Source organism: Humulus lupulus, chromosome 2, assembly GCF_963169125.1.
Source record: "Humulus lupulus chromosome 2, drHumLupu1.1, whole genome shotgun sequence".
In the NCBI taxonomy this organism is placed as follows: Eukaryota; Viridiplantae; Streptophyta; class Magnoliopsida; order Rosales; family Cannabaceae; genus Humulus; species Humulus lupulus.
The window spans coordinates 106,757,205-106,779,726 of NC_084794.1; the positions used below are offsets into that span (position 1 = coordinate 106,757,205).

General features: G+C 38.3%; 1 protein-coding gene across 2 annotated transcripts; it reads left to right on the plus strand.

Moving 5' to 3' along the window:
* The first annotated feature begins 13,236 nt into the window (after positions 1-13,236).
* On the plus strand, positions 13,237-22,347 carry LOC133818330 (ribonuclease E/G-like protein, chloroplastic). 2 transcript variants are annotated; one of them, XM_062251122.1, is made up of 14 exons: positions 13,237-13,606; positions 14,390-14,496; positions 15,178-15,359; positions 15,750-15,999; positions 16,088-17,238; positions 17,355-17,672; positions 17,808-17,849; positions 18,000-18,124; positions 18,790-18,937; positions 19,819-19,891; positions 20,786-20,898; positions 21,186-21,305; positions 21,607-21,762; positions 21,895-22,347. In XM_062251122.1, exons 1-14 carry the CDS (start codon positions 13,488-13,490, stop codon positions 22,072-22,074), a joined length of 3,084 nt encoding a protein of 1,027 aa, XP_062107106.1. In that variant the 5' UTR covers positions 13,237-13,487; the 3' UTR covers positions 22,075-22,347. The 2 variants fall into 2 exon arrangements, with proteins under 2 accessions (XP_062107106.1, XP_062107107.1); XM_062251123.1 differs by having other exon boundaries at positions 14,393-14,496.
* Positions 22,348-22,522: the final 175 nt, after the last annotated feature.

The following is a 22,522-nucleotide window of genomic DNA, read 5'->3' on the forward strand; positions in this document are numbered from 1 at the left end:
ACAGACTATTTTGAACCAATTTATAAAATGTAAAGTCCAAAAAACTATTTTTCAAAACAAAGAATTTAGATATATATTTAACAAACGAAAAAAAATAGAAAGTTCAAAATAATACTATTCCTCTCAAATATAATCATTATATTTAAATAATAAAATTACTCATTTAAATCTATACTTTTGTTAATATTATTATTGTTGTTTGTAGTGAAATCTTCTTTAAAGTTAATATTTCTCTTTATAAAAAGGTATTTTAGTCCAATAAATTTATTTATTTTTTAAGTAAAAGTATATTAATTAAAAATAAACATATAAAGATCTATCTAAGTATATAGTTTTATGGAGTTTTTTAGGTATTATATTACTGTTGTGTAACTCCCTAAATATTATATCTTCTAAAAATACATAGTTTGACATATGTCATAACAAATTGTTAGTTTTGACAACATCACATTAATAATAAAACATACAAAAAATACTGGATCCAGGTTTAAGTACAACATATAATGCAACAAAATACATGGCTTTAAAATCCTAATTACATTTCTAAGATGATATTGGACTTAATTAAAATGCCTTGAAAGATAAAATATACATGTGGTGTTCTTAATCGATTTTCTAGTTCATATGGCCCCTGCAGTATACATACTTTTTCTAGATGGGCTTCAACTCGTTGTGCGCATAAGTAGGGGTGTGCAGAAAATATCTGATCCAATAAAAACCGACCGATCCAAAAAAAAACCGACCGCCAAAAATTGGATATCCAATTACTATTGGATCGGATCGGATGTAATTTTTAAAAATCAAAATTGGATCGGTCGGTTGTTGGATGACCATCCGACATCCAATAAAAACCGACCGAACCGATCCAATTTCCATCCAATTACATCCAATACCTCACTGTAGCTTACTATAGGCTTGCACACATGGGATGATTAAAAAAAACCCTAAACTAAACATTACAATTAAATATTTTTATTATTTGGATGAGTAATTAGTGTTTTTATAATTGAAATAATATTTTTTTTTTTTAAAAATCAGCCTAAATAAAGGTTTTAAAAGATCGGATGGATCCGATCCGATCCAACGGATAACCAATGGATGGAACCGAACCGATCCAATCATCCATTGGATCGGATCGGATCGATTGGTTCAAGATGATTGGATCGGATCAGATGGGCTTACAAACATTGGATGTCATCCAATGAACACCCCTACGCATAAGTATGCATTTCAACTAATACCTGCAACTAGATGGAATGTAAGGGTGTGAGCTCGAGAGCCCAGTAAGAAAGTACAAACATATGCACAGAACATTTTAATAATCATAGCCACTTTAGAAACTAACATAAAATCATAATAACTTCCTTAGTTCATACAAAGTTGCAGCATTTCCAATGCATTAACTTAACTCTTCTCATTCATCTATCTTTCTAATTTTCACAGCATTAGCATACACTTTAATGTCTTAACATGCACGGCATCTATCAAAACACAACATTTAAACTCATCGTGGCCTAATATCAACACGACATGACATAACAACAAAATTGATCATACATATCATATATCAAACATCACATTAATACATTTAAGGCAACAAACATTATGGAATAGTTACTGGTGAGGAAATATCCATCCTCCTAGGACCACGTTTGTCAAACTGGGGCATGCCTGTCAAACATTCCTACATAGTTGTAATGCCCTGGGTAGCCAAGATCGTTACACTATGTATTTATAAAGGTGCGGGACTTGCTAATCAAGTCATTTAGTTAAAAATGTGTCACTGACATCACTAATGCACTAGGGTTAAAAGGTTTTGGTCATAGAATATACATTTCATATAATTAAACGTTTTACACAAGGGATCCCAAAAGAAACAGTGTTTGAAAGTCAGTTTACAAAATTTCCAGAGTACAATCCACCACTAGCCACTCTAAGGGAAAAACAGACATCTATAGTCCTCCCGTTCCTAGTTCTTCCTCAACCGTGGCGGTTGAGCGGTTGATCATGTACATTCCATCTCAGAGCTCTCCGATTCAGAGCTGATCAAGCTTGCCCTTGCCTTTACCTGCACCACGTAGCACCCATGAGCCAAGGCCCAGCAAGAAAATATAACGTTATAGCACAAACAATAATAACAATTGAATAATCTTTAAAGTATGTTCATATACTTAGCATACCACATTGATCACATAGGCCATAGACATAACCAGAGAATCAACCAACTAATACTCAGCTATTCAACATAACAAATTCATCAATCAATAATATTAATCAAATCGCATGATAATCAAGGTCGACGCCCTTAGGTCACATCCTCTATTTACCCCACTGACTCCGGACCGCTTAAACCGAGCTCAGTGAATAATAAGCTGTCCTCAGCAACCAGTGGCTGAGCTGCGCCCTGTGCACCAATGTAAACTCTGGCATTCTTAGGCCATTTGTTTATTATTTACATGGCATAATACCATCCCTCATAAAGCATTTAAAACAGGGAACCCTTAGTCCCATTATAAATTCACAACCGGGTGCAATTTTCTTACCTATGTACCGAGCTTCTTGAGCACAGAAATCCCGAGCGCGGTCCTTTAACCCGAGCCTCGCCGAATACCTAGTCACAACACACATACATTGCACTCTCATTACTAACCAATTCATAATTATCTCCCAAAACCAACCCCGTGCTCTCGGGACCTCCCGTTTCCCCACACAAGGTAGCGGAAGCGTCCCCTAATCCCCCTGAGCCAAAACCCTAAAAACTCAAATTACCTTTTCTTGAATTTAGCCTAGCGTCGCGGCACAACCCTATGGGGGCTACGGCGCCTAGAATGATCCCCAGCTCCTGCTTCAACCAAGTGCCGCGGCACGGAAGAACAGGGCTGCGGCGCTCATACGCGAACCCAGAAAACTGGGTTTTTCCCAGCATTTTTCCCGAGCCAAAACTCTTCCAAATCAACCCCAAGGTACACCCAAGTCCCAACTCAACCTAAAACTCCAAATAAACAGTATAGCAACTCAGAAATCACAACAACAAACCCAATCACACAATCAAACCCAAGAATCACCTAGTGGCTCAAAATTCACAAAAACTTAAACCACCCTTTCAAAAACTTAAACCACACCAGATTAAACTTCAGAGATGCATGAAACACTCACCTCAAGTTGAATTTCGACCTTGAGCTGCTTCCCAATCAAATTCCAAACTTAATTCTCTTGATTCCCAAGTTGAACCTCACCAAATCTTCATTTCAATGACCCACAAAATAAAACACAACTCAGCTCACTAATTCAATACTTCCAGCAAGAATTCATCAAGATTTGAATTAAGTTTTACCTTTGATCCTAGCTAAACCCTTTATGCTTCTGAGTTTCTGCTTAGAAATCCTCCAAAACCAACACCTTAGAGAGGGAGAGGGAAAACCGTTTGGGAGAGGAAGAGAGAAAAACTTAAAGTTTTCCTTCTGGTTATTTCCTTCTAATTCCCTTCTACATGCCCATAGAATCAGCTGCCTTATTGATCAAAATCCCCTTCTATACAAAAGGTCCAAAATACCCCTGAGTTTATTTAAATCCTTAGGTGCCTCCAAGGGCAATTTAGTCATTTCACTCAAATCCCTTTAAGTCCTCAAGTATTCCTAAAAATTCCCGACATGTCTAAACCATTACTAAATTACTAACCGCTACCCTACAATTTCCGAACATTTTATAATATTCCCAAAATACCCCTAAGCTCATCCTGAGCCGGGTATTTGACCCCGTTGTGAATTTCTAGCGAGACGGCTCCCTAGGACCGTCTCGAGTCATGTATCATAATTATATCACCACTCACACGTGATATCATTCACAGTATATACAAATATCACATTTATGCCCTCAACGAGCTAAAATTACAAATATGCCCCTAGAAACCAAGTGGGGCCCACATGCATTTCATATGTTCATATAATCATCCAGGCATGTTAAACACAGAATCATGCATTAAACTATTTAATTCACACATAAACCATTCGTGCCCTCCCGGCACACTAATCAAGGCCCTTAAGCCTTATTAGTGATTTTGGGTCGTTACAACTATCCCTCGCTACTGAGAATTTCGTCCTCGAAATTTACCTGAATAGCTCGGGATTTGATCCTGCATCACCGACTCAAGCTCTCAGGTCGCTTCCTCGACCTTGCTATTCCCCCACAATACTTTAACTAGCGGAATTTTCCTATTTGGTAGAACCTTGTCCTTTTGATCTAATATCTGAACCGGTCGTTCCTCATAAGACAAGTCTGTCTGCAATTCCAAATCCTCATATTTCAGCACATGTGTTGAATCAGAGACGTACTTCCGCAACATAGAAATATGGAATACGTCATGGAATCCTGACAGCGACGGTGTCAAAGCCAACCTATAAGACACTTGCCCAATCCTTTCTAGAATCTTGAAAGGTCCAACAAATCGAGGGCTCAGCTTGCCCTTTACTCCAAATCTTCTCACCCCTCGTAGTGGTGAAACTCGCAGAAACACGTGGTCCCCAACCTGGAGCTCCACGTCTCTACGCTTAGGGTTAGCGTAGCTTTTCTGTCTACTCTGCGAGGCAAGCATTTTGGCTCGGATCTTCTCAACAGCTTCATTTGTCTTTTGAACCATGTCCGGCCCTAAATATTTCCTTTCACCCATCTTATCTCAATGAATGGGCGACCTACACTTCCTCCCATATAACATCTCATGAGGAGCCACTCCAATCGTTGATTGGTAACTGTTGTTATATGAAAACTCAATCAACGGGAGATACTTACTCCAAGATCCCTCGAAGTCAATCACATATGCCCTAAGCATGTCCTCCAACACCTAAATCGTCCTCTCAAATTGTCCATCAGTCTGAGGGTGAAAGGCTGTGCTAAACTTTAACTGAGTCCCCATGGCTTTCTGCAGAGCACCCCAAAACTTGGAGGTAAAGATAGGGTCTTTATCAGATACAATAGACTTGGGAACCCCATGGAGATGAACTATCTCCCTCACATACAACTCTGCATACTGTTCCACTGTGTAAGTCGACTTCACTGGCAGAAAATGAGCTGACTTGGTGTATCTGTCCACTATTACTCACACCGAGTCATAAAGTCCCACTATCCTGGGTAGACCTCCCACAAAATCCATGGTAATGTCCTCCCACTTCCACTCGGGGACACCCAAAGGCTGAAGCAACCCCGTTGGTCGCTGATGCTTAGCTTTCATCTGTTGACATGTCAAACACTTGGCCACATACTCCACCACATCCTTCTTCATCTCAGGCCACCAATATAATGCCTGTAGATCCTGATACATCTTCGTGGTACCGGGATGAAGCGAGTACGGAGTAGTATGAGACTCATCTAGTATCTCTTGTCTGATCCCTTCATCTGCTAGAACACAAATTTATCCTTGATATCGAAGCATACCAGCCTCAGAAACAGAATAATCCTTAGCTACCCCCGCTAAGACATTATGTCGAACTTCCTATAACTGCACATCCACCAATTGACCATCCTTGATTCGCTCTAGTAGGGTCGACTGCAAGGTAACATTGGCCAATTGGCCCACCATTAGCTCTATCCTTACCCTGTTCATTTCATCTACTAACTCTCTGGAGATCTAAATAGGACTAAATAACTGCCTCGAGCCCCTCCAGCTCAATGCATCTGCCACAACATTGGCTTTCCCTGGGTGGTAAAGAATATCACAATCATAGTCCTTTACCAACTCTAACCAACACCTCTGCCTCATGTTCAAATCCTTCTGGGTGAAGAAATACTTTAAACTCTTATGGTCAGTGTATATCTCACACTTCTCCCTATATAGGTAATGTCGCCACACCTTCAGTGCGAATACCACTGCCGCCAGTTCCAGATCATGGGTAGGATATCGCTGCTCATACTCTTTCAGCTGCCATGATGCATAAGCTATAACCTTCTCGTTCTGCATTAGCACACATCCTAAACCCAACCTTGATGCATCACAATATACCACAAATTTTCCTTCCTACGAAGGAAGACTCAATACAGGAGCAGTAATAAGTCGTCACTTCAACTCTTGGAAACTGTTCTCACACTTCTCTGACCAAACGAACTTCTAATTCTTCCGTGTCAACTCTGTCATTGGTGTAGCAATTTTCGAGAATCCTTCTACAAACCGCCTGTAGTAACCTGCTAACTCGAGGAAACTCCGAACGTCTGAGGCGTTCCTTGGCCTCGGCCAATCTCTTACTGCCTCCACCTTGGACGGATCCACCTTAATCCCCTCTGTGCCAATAATATGCCCAAGAAAAGTCACCTCAGGTAACCAAAACTCACACTTCTTAAACTTGGCATATAACTGATGCTCCCTTAACCTCTGCAAGACTTGTCGAAAATGATGCTCGTGCTCTACCTCTAAACTGGAGTACACCAAAATGTCGTCGATGAAGACAATGACGAACTGATCCAAGAAATCTTTGAACACCATGTTCATTAGATCCATGAAAGTTGCCGGGACATTGGTCAAACCAAAAGACATGACCAAAAACTCATAGTGCCCATACCTTGTTCGGAAGGCCTTCTTTCGGTATGTCCTCATCCTTGATTGGTGATAACCAGATCGAAGATCAATCTTTGAAAACACTGTTTTCCCCTGCAACTGATCAAACAAGTCATCGATCCTTGGTAGAGGGTACTTGTTCTTAATGGTCAACTTGTTCAATTCTCTGTAATCTATACAAATTCTCAAAGACCTGTCCTTCTTCTTAACAAACAAAACTGGAGCGCCCCATGGAGAGTAGCTAGGCCTGATGAATCCCAAATCCAGAAGTTCTTGTAGCTGTATCTTCAATTCCTTCAACTCTACTGGTGCCATCCTATATGGTGCCCTTGATACTAGTTATGTCCCTGGTGCTAACTCAATAACAAATTGAATCTCCCTACACGGCGGCAATCCTGGTAACTCCTCAGGAAACACATCCAAAAACTCACAAACCACCCTGGTCTCTCCCGGCCCTGTTGGCAAAACCCTGGTAGTATCCACAACATTAACCAGAAAACCTATACATCCTCCCTGTAACAAGTCTCTGGCTCTCAGTGCCGATATTATAGGTATGCGGGGTCCACATACCGCACCCACGAAAACGAATGGATCCTCGCCCTCAGGCTCAAAAGTCACCATCTTCTTCTTGCAGTCAATAGTAGCTCCATACCTAACCAGCCAATCCATCCCTAAAATCATGTCAAAATCCTCCATGTCTAGCTCAATCAAGTCTACTGATAGCTCTCTACTGTCAACCATCAATGGTAGTGCTCTAATCCACCTCCTAGAAACTACTAGTTCCCCAGTAGGCAATATAGTCCTAAACCCCGCAACCCGATACTCACTAGGTCTACACAATCTATCAATCACTTTACTAGAAACAAATGAATGTGTAGCACCAGAGTCAATCAATACAGTAAAAGGAGAGCCAGTGCTAGAAAGCTGACCTGTCACCACCGAAGGACTAGCCTCGGCCTCTGCCTGTGTCAAAGTGAACACTCGAGCTAGAGTCAAGCTGTCCACCTTTCCTACTTCCCCTTTCTTCACTGCTGGGCAGTCCTTCTTGAGGTGCCCTACTGTTCTGCACACATAGCAAGCCTTGGCTCGGCACTCGCCCTGATGGCATCTTCTGTACCTCGGGCACTTCGAGTAACTCCTCCATGCCTCACCGCCGCCCTGGCGGCCACCCTGAGCACCCCGACCCCTCCTATCAAGACCAGCAGCGGTCGAAGTGCCAGAGGTCTTCCTCTTCACATCACTGGGGCCTCCACCCCTACCTGACCCAGAATATGGAGGCTCCACTCTGCGACCTTTGCGCCTTGCTGCACTTTCCCTCCAAATCTTGTTCTTCGCTTCCTCAGCGATAAGAGCCTTCTCAACAGCCTGGGCATAAGTTGTTCCCCCAGGTATTGTTGTAATCCTCACATCCTGGGCTATCATAGCATTAAGCCTTCTAATAAATCTGTCTTGTCTAGCCGCATCTGTAGGCACAAGATCTGGTGCAAATTTCGCAAGTCTATCGAATTTTAGGGCATACTCAGTAACTGTCATGCTGCCCTACACTAACCCCACAAACTCATTAACCTTTGCTGCCCTGATGGCAACATTGTAGTATTTCTGGCTGAACAAATCCTTGAATCCATTCCAACTCAAAGCAGTGACGTCCCTGGTCTGTGATGCCACTTCCCACCAAATGCAGGCATCCTCTCTCAGCATATACGTGGCACAGGCCACTCTATCATAACCTTATATCCTCATGAAGTCCAGGATAGTAGTAATCATAGTCATCCATTGTTCGCCCTTTAGTGGATCAAGTCCTCCCTCAAAATTTGGGAGATGCTGCTTTCAGAACCGCTCATACAATGGCTCCCACCTGTTCCCAACTTCTACTGGATGTATAACTGGTGCCACTACAGATGGCATAATAGGTGTAGCACTCCCTGCTGGAGCCTGCTGTCGTAGAAGACGAATCTGTTCATCTTGGCTCTGTAATCGCGCTTGCATCTATGCCATAATCTGCTGCCAGTTCTCAAGGACTGGCGGAGGAATCTGGCCCTAGTCATCACCTCCGGTCCCAGACCTAGTGCCGGCTAGTCGCGTATATTTCCTTGGACGCATGGCTATCCAAGTTAATCTGCAATCAACAACTCGGCAATCAGATCATGATGACAGGGTAAAAGATTTTCCAAAATCCACCGATGGAACATAACCAACCACAAGCAATCCAGATATAGGCATTAATCCACATGCACTAGCATTGCTAATAAGCATGCCCCAACATCACCACACAACAATTAAGATATAGACATCCATCCATACATTCACCCATATACATAATATGCAGTTAATCATTCAGATATTCATTTACATGCACAACAATGCTAATAAGCATGCCTCAATATTATCTCACAGCAATCAAGGGCCAGGCCCTATCAGTATCTCATGCTTCCTATTAATCCAACATATATCAACAATCATATTTCTTTCCAAGCACATATACACATTTACCAACCCTGAATCGAGCTTGTCTCTAGCAACGAATGTATATGCCCAACCAGTCTTCAGGAACCCTTAAACCTAGGACACTCTGATACCAAGTTGTAACACCCTGGGTAGCCAAGACGGTTACACTGTGTATTTATAAAGGTGCGGGACTTGCTAATCAAGTCATTTAGTTAAAAACGTGTCACTGACATCACTAATGCACTAGGGTTAAAAGGTTTTGGTCATAGAATATACATTTCATATAATTAAACGTTTTACACAAGGGATCCCAAAAGAAACAGTGTTTGAAAGTCAGTTTACAAAATTTCCAGAGTACAATCCACCGCTAGCCACTCTAAGGGCAAAACATACATCTATAGTCCTCCCGTTCCCGGTTCTTCCTCAACCGTGGCGGCTGAGCGGCTGATCATGTACATTCTGCCTCAGAGCTGATCAAGCTTGCCCTTGCCTTTACCTGCACCACGTAGCACCCATGAGCCAAGGCCCAACAAGAAAATATAACGTTATAGCACAAACAATAATAACAATTGAATAATCTTTAAAGTATGTTCATATACTTAGCATACCACATTGATCACATAGGCCATAGACATAACCAGAGAATCAACCAACTAATACTCAGCTATTCAACATAACAAATTCATCAATCAATAATATTAATCAAATCGCATGATAATCAAGGTCGACGCCCTTAGGTCACATCCTCTATTTACCCCACTGACTCCGGACCGCTTAAACCGAGCTCAGTGAATAATAAGCTGTCCTCAACTACCAGTTGCTGAGCCACGCCCTGTGCGCCAACTTAAACTATGGCACTCTTAGACCATTCGTTTATTATTTACATGGCATAATACCATCCCTCATAAAGCATTTAAAACTGGGAGCCCTTAGTCCCATTATAAATTCACAACCGGGTGCAGTTTTCTTACCTATGTACGAGCTTCTTGAGCACAGAAATCCCGAGCGCGGTCCTCTAACCTGAGCCTCGCCGAATACCTAGTCACAACACACATACATTGCATTCTCATTACTAACCAATTCATACTCATCTCCCGGAACCAATCCCGTGCTCTCGAGACCTCCCTTTTCCCCACACAAGGTAGCGGAAGCGTCCCCTAATCCCCCTGAGCCAAAACCCTAAAAACTCAAATTACCTTTTCTTGAATTTAGCCTAGCGCCGCGGCACAACCCTATGGGGGTTGCGGCGCCTAGAATGATCCCCAGCTCCTGCTTCAACCAAGTGCCGCGGCACGGAAGAACAGGGCTGCGTCGCTCATACGCGAACCCAGAAAACTGGGTTTTTCCCAGCATTTTTCCCGAGCCAAAACTCTTCCAAATCAACCCTAAGGTACACCCAAGTCCCAACTCAACCTAAAACTCCAAATAAACAGTATAGCAACTCAGAAATCACAACAACAAACCCAATCACACAATCAACCCCAAGAATCACCTAGTGGCTCAAAATTCACAAAAACTTAAACCACTCTTTCAAAAACTTAAACCATACCAGATTAAACTTTAGAGATGCATGAAACACTCACCTCAAGTTGAATTTCGACCTTGAGTTGCTTCCCAATCAAATTCCAAACTTAATTCTCTTGATTCCCAAGTTGAACCTCACCAAATCTTCATTTCAATGACCCACAAAATAAAACACAACTCAGCTCACTAATTCAATACTTCCAGCAAGAATTCATCAAGATTTGAATTAAGTCTTACCTTTGATCCTAGCTAAACCCTTTATGCTTCTGAGTTTCTGCTTAGAAATCCTCCAAAACCAACACCTTAGAGAGGGAGAGGGAAAACCGTTTGGGAGAGGAAGAGAGAAAAACTTAAAGTTTTCCTTCTGGTTATTTCCTTCTAATTCCCTTCTACATGCCCCTAGAATCAACTGCCTTATTGATCAAAATCCCCTTCTATACAAAAGGTCCAAAATACCCCTGAGTTTATTTAAATCCTTAGGTGCCTCCAAGGGCAATTTAGTCATTTCACTGAAATCCCGTTAAGTCCTCAAGTATTCCTAAAAATCCCCGATGTGTCTAAACCATTACTAAATTACTAACCACTACCCTACAATTCCCAAACATTTTATAATATTCCCAAAATACCCCTAAGCTCCTCTCGAGTCGGGTATTTGACCCCGTTGTGACTTTCTAGCTAGATGGCTCCCTAGGACCGTCTCGGGTCGTGCATCACAATTATATCACCACTCACACGTGATATCATTCACAGTATATACAAATATCACATTTATGCCCTTAACGGGCTAAAATTACAAATATGCTCCTAGCAACCAAGTGGGGCCCACATGCATTTCATATGTTCATATAATCATACAGGCATGTTAAACATAGAATAATGCATTAAACTATTTAATTCACACATAAAACATTTGTGCCCCCCCGACACACTAATCAAGGCCTTTAAGCCTTATTAGTGATTTTGGGTCGTTACAATAGTAAACTCATCTACCCAAATACTTGTGCCTGCAACCATCACCATAAACATAGCAATACGTAACACATCATATAGAAACATATGTGCGCACTACACACATAATTGGGAGAGATAACTATGAGGAAACACTGGGTCCTTAATGACCACTTTGGTCAAAACTATGACAACCTTTGTCCATCTTTTACCTTCCCAACTATGTGCCCTGAAATGTTAGCATATAACATGTACATAAACAACCAACACATTCAAGAAACACGTTTAACCTTCTTACCTCGAGTCCTTGGAAACAACAGAGCGGGACTGCTTCACGAAATTCCTAAAATCAAAGTAATAAACTTTAATTTAATTTACATTACTCATAAACATAAGAAAACACAAACTTGCATAAAACTCCAAGCTTAGGTCCTCATAAACACTATCATCCTCTTACTTGAAATCCAAGTTACCTTGCATGGGCCATGCATTTCCTATTTTTAAGATGATTCCCAACTTCCAATAGTTAATGGATTTTGAAACCCTAGCATGGATCTAAACCAACATAACTATCAAAAGATAAAAAAACCAAGATGTTACCATCCACCAAGTGGTAGAACCCTCTAGCCTTTTCTTCCACCTTTGATGTGTTCTCAACCTTAGCCAACATGATTACGAACCCCTATATTAGCTACAATAAGATGAGAGGAAATTTTAGAGCCAAAATGACGATATTTACCTCAAACGAGCCTCGTCTCTTCCTTCTTCTTTTTCAAACCACCATTCTTCTCTCCCCCCCTCTTCTCTTCGTGTCGTCCCTTCTATTCTCTTCTCTTGGTGTGTTTGGCCTAAGCCTCCCCCTCACCTCAATTTTTAAGCTTTCATCCCACCAACCAAATCCACATTAATTCCAATAAACACCAAATCTCTAAATTACCTCTCAGTTAATTATCCTAATCTCTCATCATGATCCAAATCAAATCTCATGTTTTCCTCTCATCAATTAATCAAGATTTTTTTATTACCCTAATCACTATGATACTCTCCCATGATATCCTCTTTGATTGATTTCCATAATTTTAAAAAATGGCACATAGTCTTCATTCTATACCATGTTCATCAATCACCAAGATCAATCAAGTCTAATCACTGTAAATTTCGAAATTCTCTAGTAATTTCTCTCCCAAATCCATGATCAATCAACATTAAGATGATAATCACTCATAATGATCATCTTTTCCAAATATGGTAAATCTCATAATATCTTTAATGCTTATACATTCCAATCATGGAAACTATTAATTATTCTCTTGTCCATGATCAAGACTACATTCATTTTTCTTTTTTAGTCATTTCTCTCACACCGGAGGCAACACACTCGATCACACACACAATCATATAAAATGAAAACAACACAATATGATAATAATAAAATAAATAAATAATTACAGCGCAAATAGTATCCACCAGCTATTACATTTTGTCTTAGGACGATTACATTTTCTCTATTTTCGTATGTGAACAAAGTATAATTTTTTTTTGTTATGAATATATATATATATATTGTAGCTACAAATTTTCAAAAAATTCTCAATACGAAGCAAAAGTGATACTATTTCTTAAGAAAATTCCTATAATTTTATTTCAAATTCATCTTTTGACCAAAGAAAAAAAATACAATAGCCCAAAAAAAAAAAAGTTACTAGACTCGTGTGCAAGAAAGAGACACGTGCGAAGGCAGCGCCAAATCCTAAAATGTAATCCTGTATTCTATCTTCCATGTTTGTGTGTCTTCTTCCCTCAAGTTTTGCCATTCTATTCTATCCGGACAAGGCCTGAACTGAGGCTAAGGCTGAGGCTAAGGCTAAGGCTAAAACTAAGCCTGACCCTTCTTCTTCTTCTTCTTCTTCTTCTTCTTCCTTTTACCACTAATGTCAAAGTTTTCACTTCTGCCACTCTCAATTTACGCTCCCACCAATCCAACTCTTCATGCTTCCCTCTCCGTACACCACTGAAGTCGTTTTCGACCATGCCCATGGATATTCCCGAAGCTCATTGTCGTTTTCTCCACCACAGCCATCTACTCACCCATCGAACTACCTACTCTTCTTCTTCTTGGTTTCTCAGCTCATTGAGGTTTTTGTCTCCGTAAGTATATATAAATACTCTTTGCACACTTAAACATGAACATGGTGTCAGTTTTCTTATTTCCAATGAGCTTCAAATAGTCTGAACTGAATTGGGTTTCTATACAAGTTGCCACATGATAGAAGAAAAAGCAGAAGTGGGGTTATTTTGTGCTGTGTCTTGCTATGTTTCAATTGTTCAGACATTGTGTTTTATTAGAAAATGTTTATTTTGGGTGCTTTTTCATTGTATTGTTTTTCATTTCGGTAAGGATAGTTTATCACGTATCATTCTTATTGGGAAAGTAAGTAACAGTCTGTGCCTTAGCTCATATGTATGATCTTTATTCATGTATTGAGTATTTTGACTTAAACCCAAATCAGGACAAACAATCAAAAGCTTAGAAGAAGAAGCAGATTTTAACATTCAAGGATATTCTTTTTTTCTTTCTCAAGCACTGTTCTCACTTGAGTTTGAGATATCCAAATTTCCAGTTCGAACACATACCTTTGATCACATCATGCCTTTTAGTGATAGGAGTCCTTGAACCATTTCTTGTACAAAGTTCGTATGTATATAGTCTGAACAAGCTACTGGCTTCAGATAGAAGTGCTTTGTGGTTGGGTTATTAAACTGATTGAATTGTCTCTAGTTGTATGTCATATTCTTCATCATTTACTTCTATATATAGTACAAAATTGGAATGGAAAAAGAATCAACATATTTTCATTTTATGGGATATTTTTACTTACTGCTTTCCTCACCCATCTCTTTACTTATGTGTGTATGTTTCTATCCCCATAGCAGGTATATCTACCACAATACTCCTGTAGGTAATGTGTTCAGATTTGCTCTCTGTATAGGGAGTCGAGATTCTTTTCGAAGATGCCCGGTAATGTCAATGGAAAAAGGTACCTAAACATTGCATTATTTGAATCTTATTTTGATGAGATTCCGAATATTGCTGCCTTTCTTTATTTTCAAAACTTAAGTGCTATTTTATACCTTTAATATCATGAAAGTTACCCCTTCAATATTTTTGTTTGCTTAACATGTGCAACTGTGAACCTAATTTTATGCCATTAATTTGTTTCTTTGTATTTATTGAGTTTACTTCACATGATCTGATGTAGATTTCTGGCTGGGCTGTAATCAAGTTTTTAATATATTTTGGTTTCTTCCTTTTTCATAAGCTTGGGCTCCTGATCTCTTATATAAAAGAATCATAATTTTCTAATTTAGCTGCATCTTCTTTGATTCAAGCAAGCATCTTCATCTGTCTTGATACTATGAACAGGAAATTTGATGAAGGTAGAACCTAAATTCTATTATCATCATTAACTAGCATCTTTGGACTGTGATATATAGACACACACACACACACTTGCACACATGAAGTTTATGATCTGTCGATCTCCCAAACCCTAATTGACAGAGTTGATTTCTTTGAAGGTCTCTCATTTAGTCAGTTCTATTTGACAAGAATATATATTTTTTTTTTATAGGAATTCATGTTTTGCATCATCCTTTTAGCTAGCATATTCCATGGTATAAATTGGCGATGATGTATATCTAATTTCTTAATTTCTCAGACATGTTAACCGCTACTTTAAAGGGAACATGCAAGGTGGTTTTGACCATAGAAACTGATCTTAAAGCTGGTCAACTTCTTTATGTTACTGGGGATCCTATTGCACTAGGTTGCTGGGATCTGGAGATGGCCGTACTAATGTCTCCTACAGAACATGCCAACTTATGGAGGGCTGAAGTTGAGGTATTTTGTCCATCTGTGATTAGTAGCATGCGTTTGCCTTCACAATTAATTATTTCTCCTGTCTACCATTTCGTATTGAATATTGTTAATTTTTTATTATTTTATTTGATGGAATGGTAACTAAATGTAAGGTTTATATTAATGAGGCAGAAAAAAATCTAGCATTCAGTATTTTCACTATATAAGTGTGCTTGCATAAATGAGTATATCATATTACTATCTACTCTCACAGAGATGAATACCATATTTAGTTGCCTATTATGAATCACAAGGCTAAATGATTGTTATCTTTTTGTATTAAAATCTAAGTAGATGTATATCATTATTTTATTCTTTCTAATTTTTGTTGCTAAGAAGTCCCCTTCCTTTATATATATTTGTGCTTGTTAGATTGCTTGCGGCGTAAACTTCAAGTACAATTATTTAATAAAGAGAGATGCATCACATAATGGCATCAATTGGAGACCTGGACCTGAATTTTCTCTATCAGTACCCCTACTTGTAAAACAAGGTAAGAATATTGTGGTGAGGGACTCATGGATGAGATCAAGTACCATGCTGCCTTCTGGACATTCATTGATGTCATGGATTGAGGATTCATATCTTCTAATACAACCTGTAATCTTGGAACGAGACAGAGGTAATATTTCCATTCTAGTTCGTTTTCATATGCAAAATCCTTCCTTAAAATGTTTCTGAACACTCAAATGTGTTCAGTGCTTTGACAGATGAAGATGAGACAGTGAAACACCTGAAAAGTGATTTGGAGTTTCCATCCTCAAATCATCTGAGAATAAAGGATGAACTATATACTGAGAATGGTACAGTCACTACTTCTTATGAGGGCTCAAATTCTGACAGATCTTTCTCCGAAAGATATCAGCCTGTAGAGGAACCTTGGTTGCTCCAATCACCTCTATTATCTACTGTCTATGAGGATAAGATGGGCTTAGGTGTTTCTGAGAACTATGAGACTATGAAGGATGACATGAAAAAGTTGGAAGACCCTGGAAAGTTGTTGCATCAGGAAGAGAATAATTTGATTTTGAAGGAGTCAGCTTCTACGGAGTCAACTTCTACAATTATTTTGATCAATTCTTCAATATGTACCATGCAAAGAATTGCTGTATTGGAAGACAGGCAGTTGGTTGAGTTGTTACTTGAACCAGTTAAAACCAATGTTCAGTGTGATAGCGTGTATCTTGGGGTGGTCACAAAACTTGTTCCCCATATGGGTGGAGCTTTTTTGAACATTGGGAGTTCTAGACCCTCTCTTATGGACATTAAACAAAATAGGGAGCCATTCATATTTCCTCCATTTCGTCAAAGAACAACAAAACTAGAAGTTAATGGTTCTGTGATCGAAGCTATTGAAGAGCATATGGATGCTCATGGAAACAAGAACACAGAACTTGATAATGAAGTAATGGATGAGATAACAGATGTTGTCTCTCAGGAAGACTCCGAATCATCTATGCATGATGATGATGATGACGAGGATCACGAGACTGAAGATGAGCTTGATGTTTCTGAAGCTCTTGCTGACAATATGAATGGTAGTATTGTTGATCATGGCGAAGCAGAAGCTAATTTTGATGAGGATAATATAAATGGAATAGAACTCAACATCGGAGAAGCCAATACTAATTCTTTTCACGTTGGCATAAATGTTTCTGGCAATTCTCAAATGCCTAATCTGCAAGATATTAATGATTCTAAGCAAAAAACAAAGAAGGATTCTAGGCAAGCAGCCACTAACAAAAACAAATGGGCTGAAGTACAGAAAGGCACAAAAGTAATAGTACAAGTCGTCAAAGAGGGTTTGGGCACAAAAGGTCCTACACTAACTGCTTACCCAAAACTACGTAGTAGATTCTGGGTATGTTCCACTTCCACCTCATACTGACACTTTGTTGTAGCTTTTCTATCTTGTAAGTGTTTAAGCTCTTCAAAGTTATTTTATATAATGTCTGAGCTGAGTTCACTTCCTTGCAGGTTTTGAGTACTTGTTGCGATAGAATTGGAGTGTCAAAGAAAATCTCTGGTATGGAGCGTACACGCTTGAAAGTCATTGCAAAAACTTTGCAGCCTCGGGGTTTTGGTCTGACTGTCAGGACAGTTGCTGCTGGTCATACTTTAGAGGAATTGCAGAAGGACTTGGAAGGTCTGCTCTCAACTTGGAAAAACATTATGGAACATGCAAAATCTGCTTCTCTTGCTGCAGATGAAGGTGTTGAAGGGGCTGTTCCAGTAATTCTGCACAGAGCAATGGGTCAAACTCTCTCGGTTGTCCAGGATTATTTTAATGAGAAGGTGAGTATGTCACTCATTTCCACTCATGTCATCTTTCTAGTTTGTAATTAAAATACTTGTATTTAATGTCGGCTTGTTTATCGCCCACAATAGACTCATTTCCTCATTGTTGTCTTTGTTATTCCTTACCTTAAGGTTGAAAGAATGGTGGTTGACTCTGGAAGGACTTATCATGAGGTATAATATGTGATTTAAAAAAATTATGTTGCCGGATTTTATATTTAAGCTAGGGAATAAATAATATAACATTTTGTGTTCGGATTATCATTTTATATTTACATTTGCATTAAAATTATATATATATATTTTTTTTCTGCTGTTTTTCAGGTATGTAATTACCTTCAGGACATTGCCCCAGATCTTTGCGATCGAGTTGAGTTACACAAAAAAGGAGTTCCTCTTTTTGATGAATTTAACATTGAAGAAGAGATCAATAGTATTCTTAGTAAAAGGTGAGGGCACTGCACTTTTCATCATACAATTCTTGCCTCACCTTGTCCTACATACGCATAGAAGAAGCTTTTAATTGAAATGATGTCCCATGATCTTTAATCTGACCTTTATACCAAATTACCTCATCTTTGTGAAGAGATCATTGAGCATGTAGAGAATTTTGTGCTCCCTCCCATATACTGGATTATATGATTTTATTTATTTTATGGGTTATAGAGACAAATATTAGTGATTATCACCCAGACACGAGGGCAACTTGTATGAAAATGGAAACTAGATTGTAGTTTTTTTCCAAGAAATAAACAGACATGGCTGGATTTTAGTTTAAAAGTTTTCATATTTTTTGGAGTTGCACTGTTATACGTACTCTGAAGATACATCACATTAAAAAGATTCCGCCTGACTTAAGTTTTTTTTTTAAAAAAAAAAAGAATTGGAGGCTGAATCAGCAAAGGAAAATAACACTTTTGAAGATTGACAGGTTGTTATAGATCAGTATTCTAATGAATATTCCCTCAGATTGTAGTTTAGTTCGTTTTTGTTTCAAATAATTTAAAAAAGTTTGTTTCTGGGGATATTCATGATTGGTAGGGGAACTATATCTGCATTGCTGGAAAATTTAAGGATTAGAGCCTTCATTCTAGCTATTGTTGTTGATTTGCAGGGTTCTTCTTTCTAAAGGAGGTTCTTTAGTAATCGAGCAAACTGAAGCATTAGTCTCTATCGATGTAAATGGTGGTCATGTGATGCTTGGTCATGGAAATTCACAGGAAAAAGCTATTCTTGATGTCAACCTTGCAGCTGCTAAACAAGTTCGTCCTATTCTGAACTCCTTTTGCTACTTTACATGCATATGCATTTGGTGATTTTATTTTGTTATATTTTTATTTAATGACTTCCCTTCTGTTTGGAATTTGGATTTTTAAACAAAAAAACTGAATTCTGAAGGATTAATTATCTCTTGTCTGGATTAAAAAAAAAAAGATATTTGCGGTGAAAATACCCAATTTATTATGTTTGTAGCACTTAGTACTCAAGTTATTTTTTTAGCGGCAAAAGTACATTTTGTCCATGTTTTGGTACAATTTAGTACAACCGTCAATTCTCACCGTTAAGTTATATTATGACACGTAGGCAAAAGTGCCTAATTAAATGAATATTTGCGACGAAAGTACCAAATTTAAGAGATATCCGCGGCAAAAGTACCAAAGTTATAAGTAAATTTTACACTATGGTAGTAGACTTAATGGTGAAACAATCAGATGTACTAAATTGTACAAAAACATAGACGGAGGGTACTTTCGCCGCAAAAAAAATAACTTAGGTACTTAAGTGCTACAAACATAATAATTGAGGTATTTTCGCTGCAAATATAAAAAAAAAAGATAAAATACTTCTTTAGAAAATTCAACTGTTCAAATTTAATGTACCTTTCATGAAATTTAGAATATTTATAGATATATTCAATAAGAGAATATTAAAAAAGAAAATTAGAAAATTTTCACTATATTTTCTCTAATAATTCCTTGCACACAATTTTTCATTGGTAAAATCTGAGTTCCAAACATAACCTTTGGGGTCAGGTATTTTCCATGTGTGGGCGTTGTGCAGGCTTTCATCCCTCTTATTTAGACGCATAACCATGAACTCTGTCAGTGCGACATATTTGATAGAAAATGATATTGTGATTCAGATTGCAAGAGAGTTACGGCTGAGGGACATTGGTGGCATTATTGTGGTGGATTTTATTGATATGACAGATGAAGGTAAGTTTTCTCCTATCCTTCTGTGTGCATGAGGGGCATGTCTAGAGGTTCCAAGTGCGAAACTTGGGTTTGTTCAAGGTGTTTAATTGTTGATAATTTCATGACCAATGGCTTGAGACTATTCTTTGCCTTATGATTTAACCTGCTCTGTACGATCTAGGATCCATAGCTGTGCCTCTCGAACTTGCCTCACAGGTGCAGTACTGATACTTGTTAAAATGTATATCAAGTCTTCAAGTTAAGGACTTTAAGTTCTAGCTTTCCCTCAGTTAAAAAGGAGAGGTCCTACTGTTTGTTTAGTCGCTTTCACCATTAGAATCCATAATACCCAAATTCTGTTTGTAGCGATTGTATTGTATGAAAGATGTTCTTATTAAGTGATATAGGTCTGAATCAAATAAAAACTATAGGAAAGTGTAAGCGAACCATAACATGGAGCTCAGATGTCAGTTCCTTCCCTTGTCCAATGCACAAGCACCTCATGGATGTGGTATACCAAGGGGTTGCATTTAATATCTCAACCCGGCATATATTCTTAGGTTATTAAACAAAAAAGCTGCTTCCTTCAAGGCATAAAAATGTGTGACAGGAGTTGCTAAGTTCTTCTGCTGCTTGAAAGTCGTAAAAAAGTCTAGTGTTGGAAACTTATGGAACGTGATTTGTCTCAAAATTTATTTATCTGCTAATTTTTATGATGAATCTAGCAATTTCTATTTAATTATGCAGTTTAAATTGGTAAAATGTTTACTTAGCTGCTAATAGTTACTTCCGTATTCAACTGTACCAACTTTATCAATTCACCTTTTTTTTTATTATTTATATATATATATTCAGTTGCATACCCCCATCTCTTTTTATTTACTTTTTATTCCTCATTTACTATCATCTTTTCAGCAAATAAAAGACTGGTCTATGAAGAGGTTAAGAAAGCTGTTGAAAGAGACAGGTCAATGGTCAAGGTCTCAGAATTGTCGAAGCATGGACTAATGGAAATTACAAGAAAGAGGGTATGGTTCTGGAATGCAATATTTATGATCATTTTTGCTTTATTTAGTTCTCCGGATTTCAGTTAAAGAGCAACTTAAAATGGTTATTGAAAAAGAAAATGTATTGCTCCTTGTCCTTCAGCTGAACCATATCCTAACTATTTGGGACTAACTCAATTTGAAATGAGAACCATATATAACTATTTTGAGGAAGTCCACAACTGGAGCAATATGAAATTCTTCTGGTTAGCAAAATGCTTGTTAGTTGAACTAAGATGATTTTTTATTTCATGGCATGTTTTGGACAGGTTCGACCTAGTGTGACATTTATGATTAGTGAACCGTGCAATTGTTGTCACGGTACTGGGAGAGTAGAAGCTTTGGAGACTTCATTCTCAAAAATTGAGCTAGAAATTTCTCGGTTATTAGTAAGTATTAACAGTATTAAACATTTTTTTCATGTGTTATATAATGCTTAAGGATGAGACAGAACAATGGAACTTAGAATAGTTTCAAACATGCTAAAGGGATTAACAAGCGGCTCTGCCTTCTGATTTCATTTGAAGCATTATGTCTCATATTCAGTATACTTATTCAGCAGGTCTAGGCTTTTAGTTCGCATCCACCAATATATATAATATTTATAATAACAGGTTCAGTTACATAATACAATGTATGTACCCCTTTTGAATGTTTTCATGAGTAATAAGTTTCTAATAATTTCATTAGGCAACAAAGAACAAAAAATCAGACCCTGGAAACCCCAAATCTTGGCCAAAATTCATTCTACGGGTTGATCAACACATGTGCGAGTACTTGACCTCCGGGAGAAGGACACGACTTGCGCACTTGAGTAGTTCCCTCAAAGTTTGGATTCTTTTGAAGGTATGCCAGAGTGGGACTGTAATAAAGATGGAAGAATGTCGTTTAGCATGTGATTTGACATGATCATCATAACAAATTGCTTGAATGCTTTTAGTTCTATCCTTGTACTGATTGTCAGCTATGATCGCACAGGTTGCTAGAGGCTTCACTCGAGGTGCATTCGAAGTCAAGCCATTTACAGAGGACAAGGAAAACGAAAAGAAGCAGCAAGGTGGTATTTCAGCATTACGACCTACTAAGACTAAAAATAACCACTCTGGCAAAAAAGTAACTGTGTTTCCAGTAAAAAAGTGGAAGGGTAGTAAGAAATGAATGTTTCCAGACCGGCATGTGTTCTTGGTTTCTGTACAAAAAGAGGTTACATTTTTTGGGATATTGGAGGAAAATGAAGAACAAGAACAAAAGAGAGGGGGTGTATTCTTACCCTTAGTCTTGTTTCATTGTTGATAAAATGTAAATTTAGATTGTATTCATCCAAACAGTATTTTAGAGCTACTAATTTGGTTTTGTATCAGTGCTAGGTCGGGCAGTTTTGTTCTTGAGAACAAATTTTCTTCAATAATTATAAGTTTTGCTCTCTCTCAACTTGTTTGCCATGTGACCTGTGTGATGTGTCATAGAGAAATACTAATAATATTTTCTTTTTCATTCTCTTTTACACTCGACAGTCTATACTTAAAATATGGTAACATGAGAGTCAGCCTGTTAAACTAGAATGAGACGTATGATTCTACTTTATTTCTTCTTTTTATATCTTCAA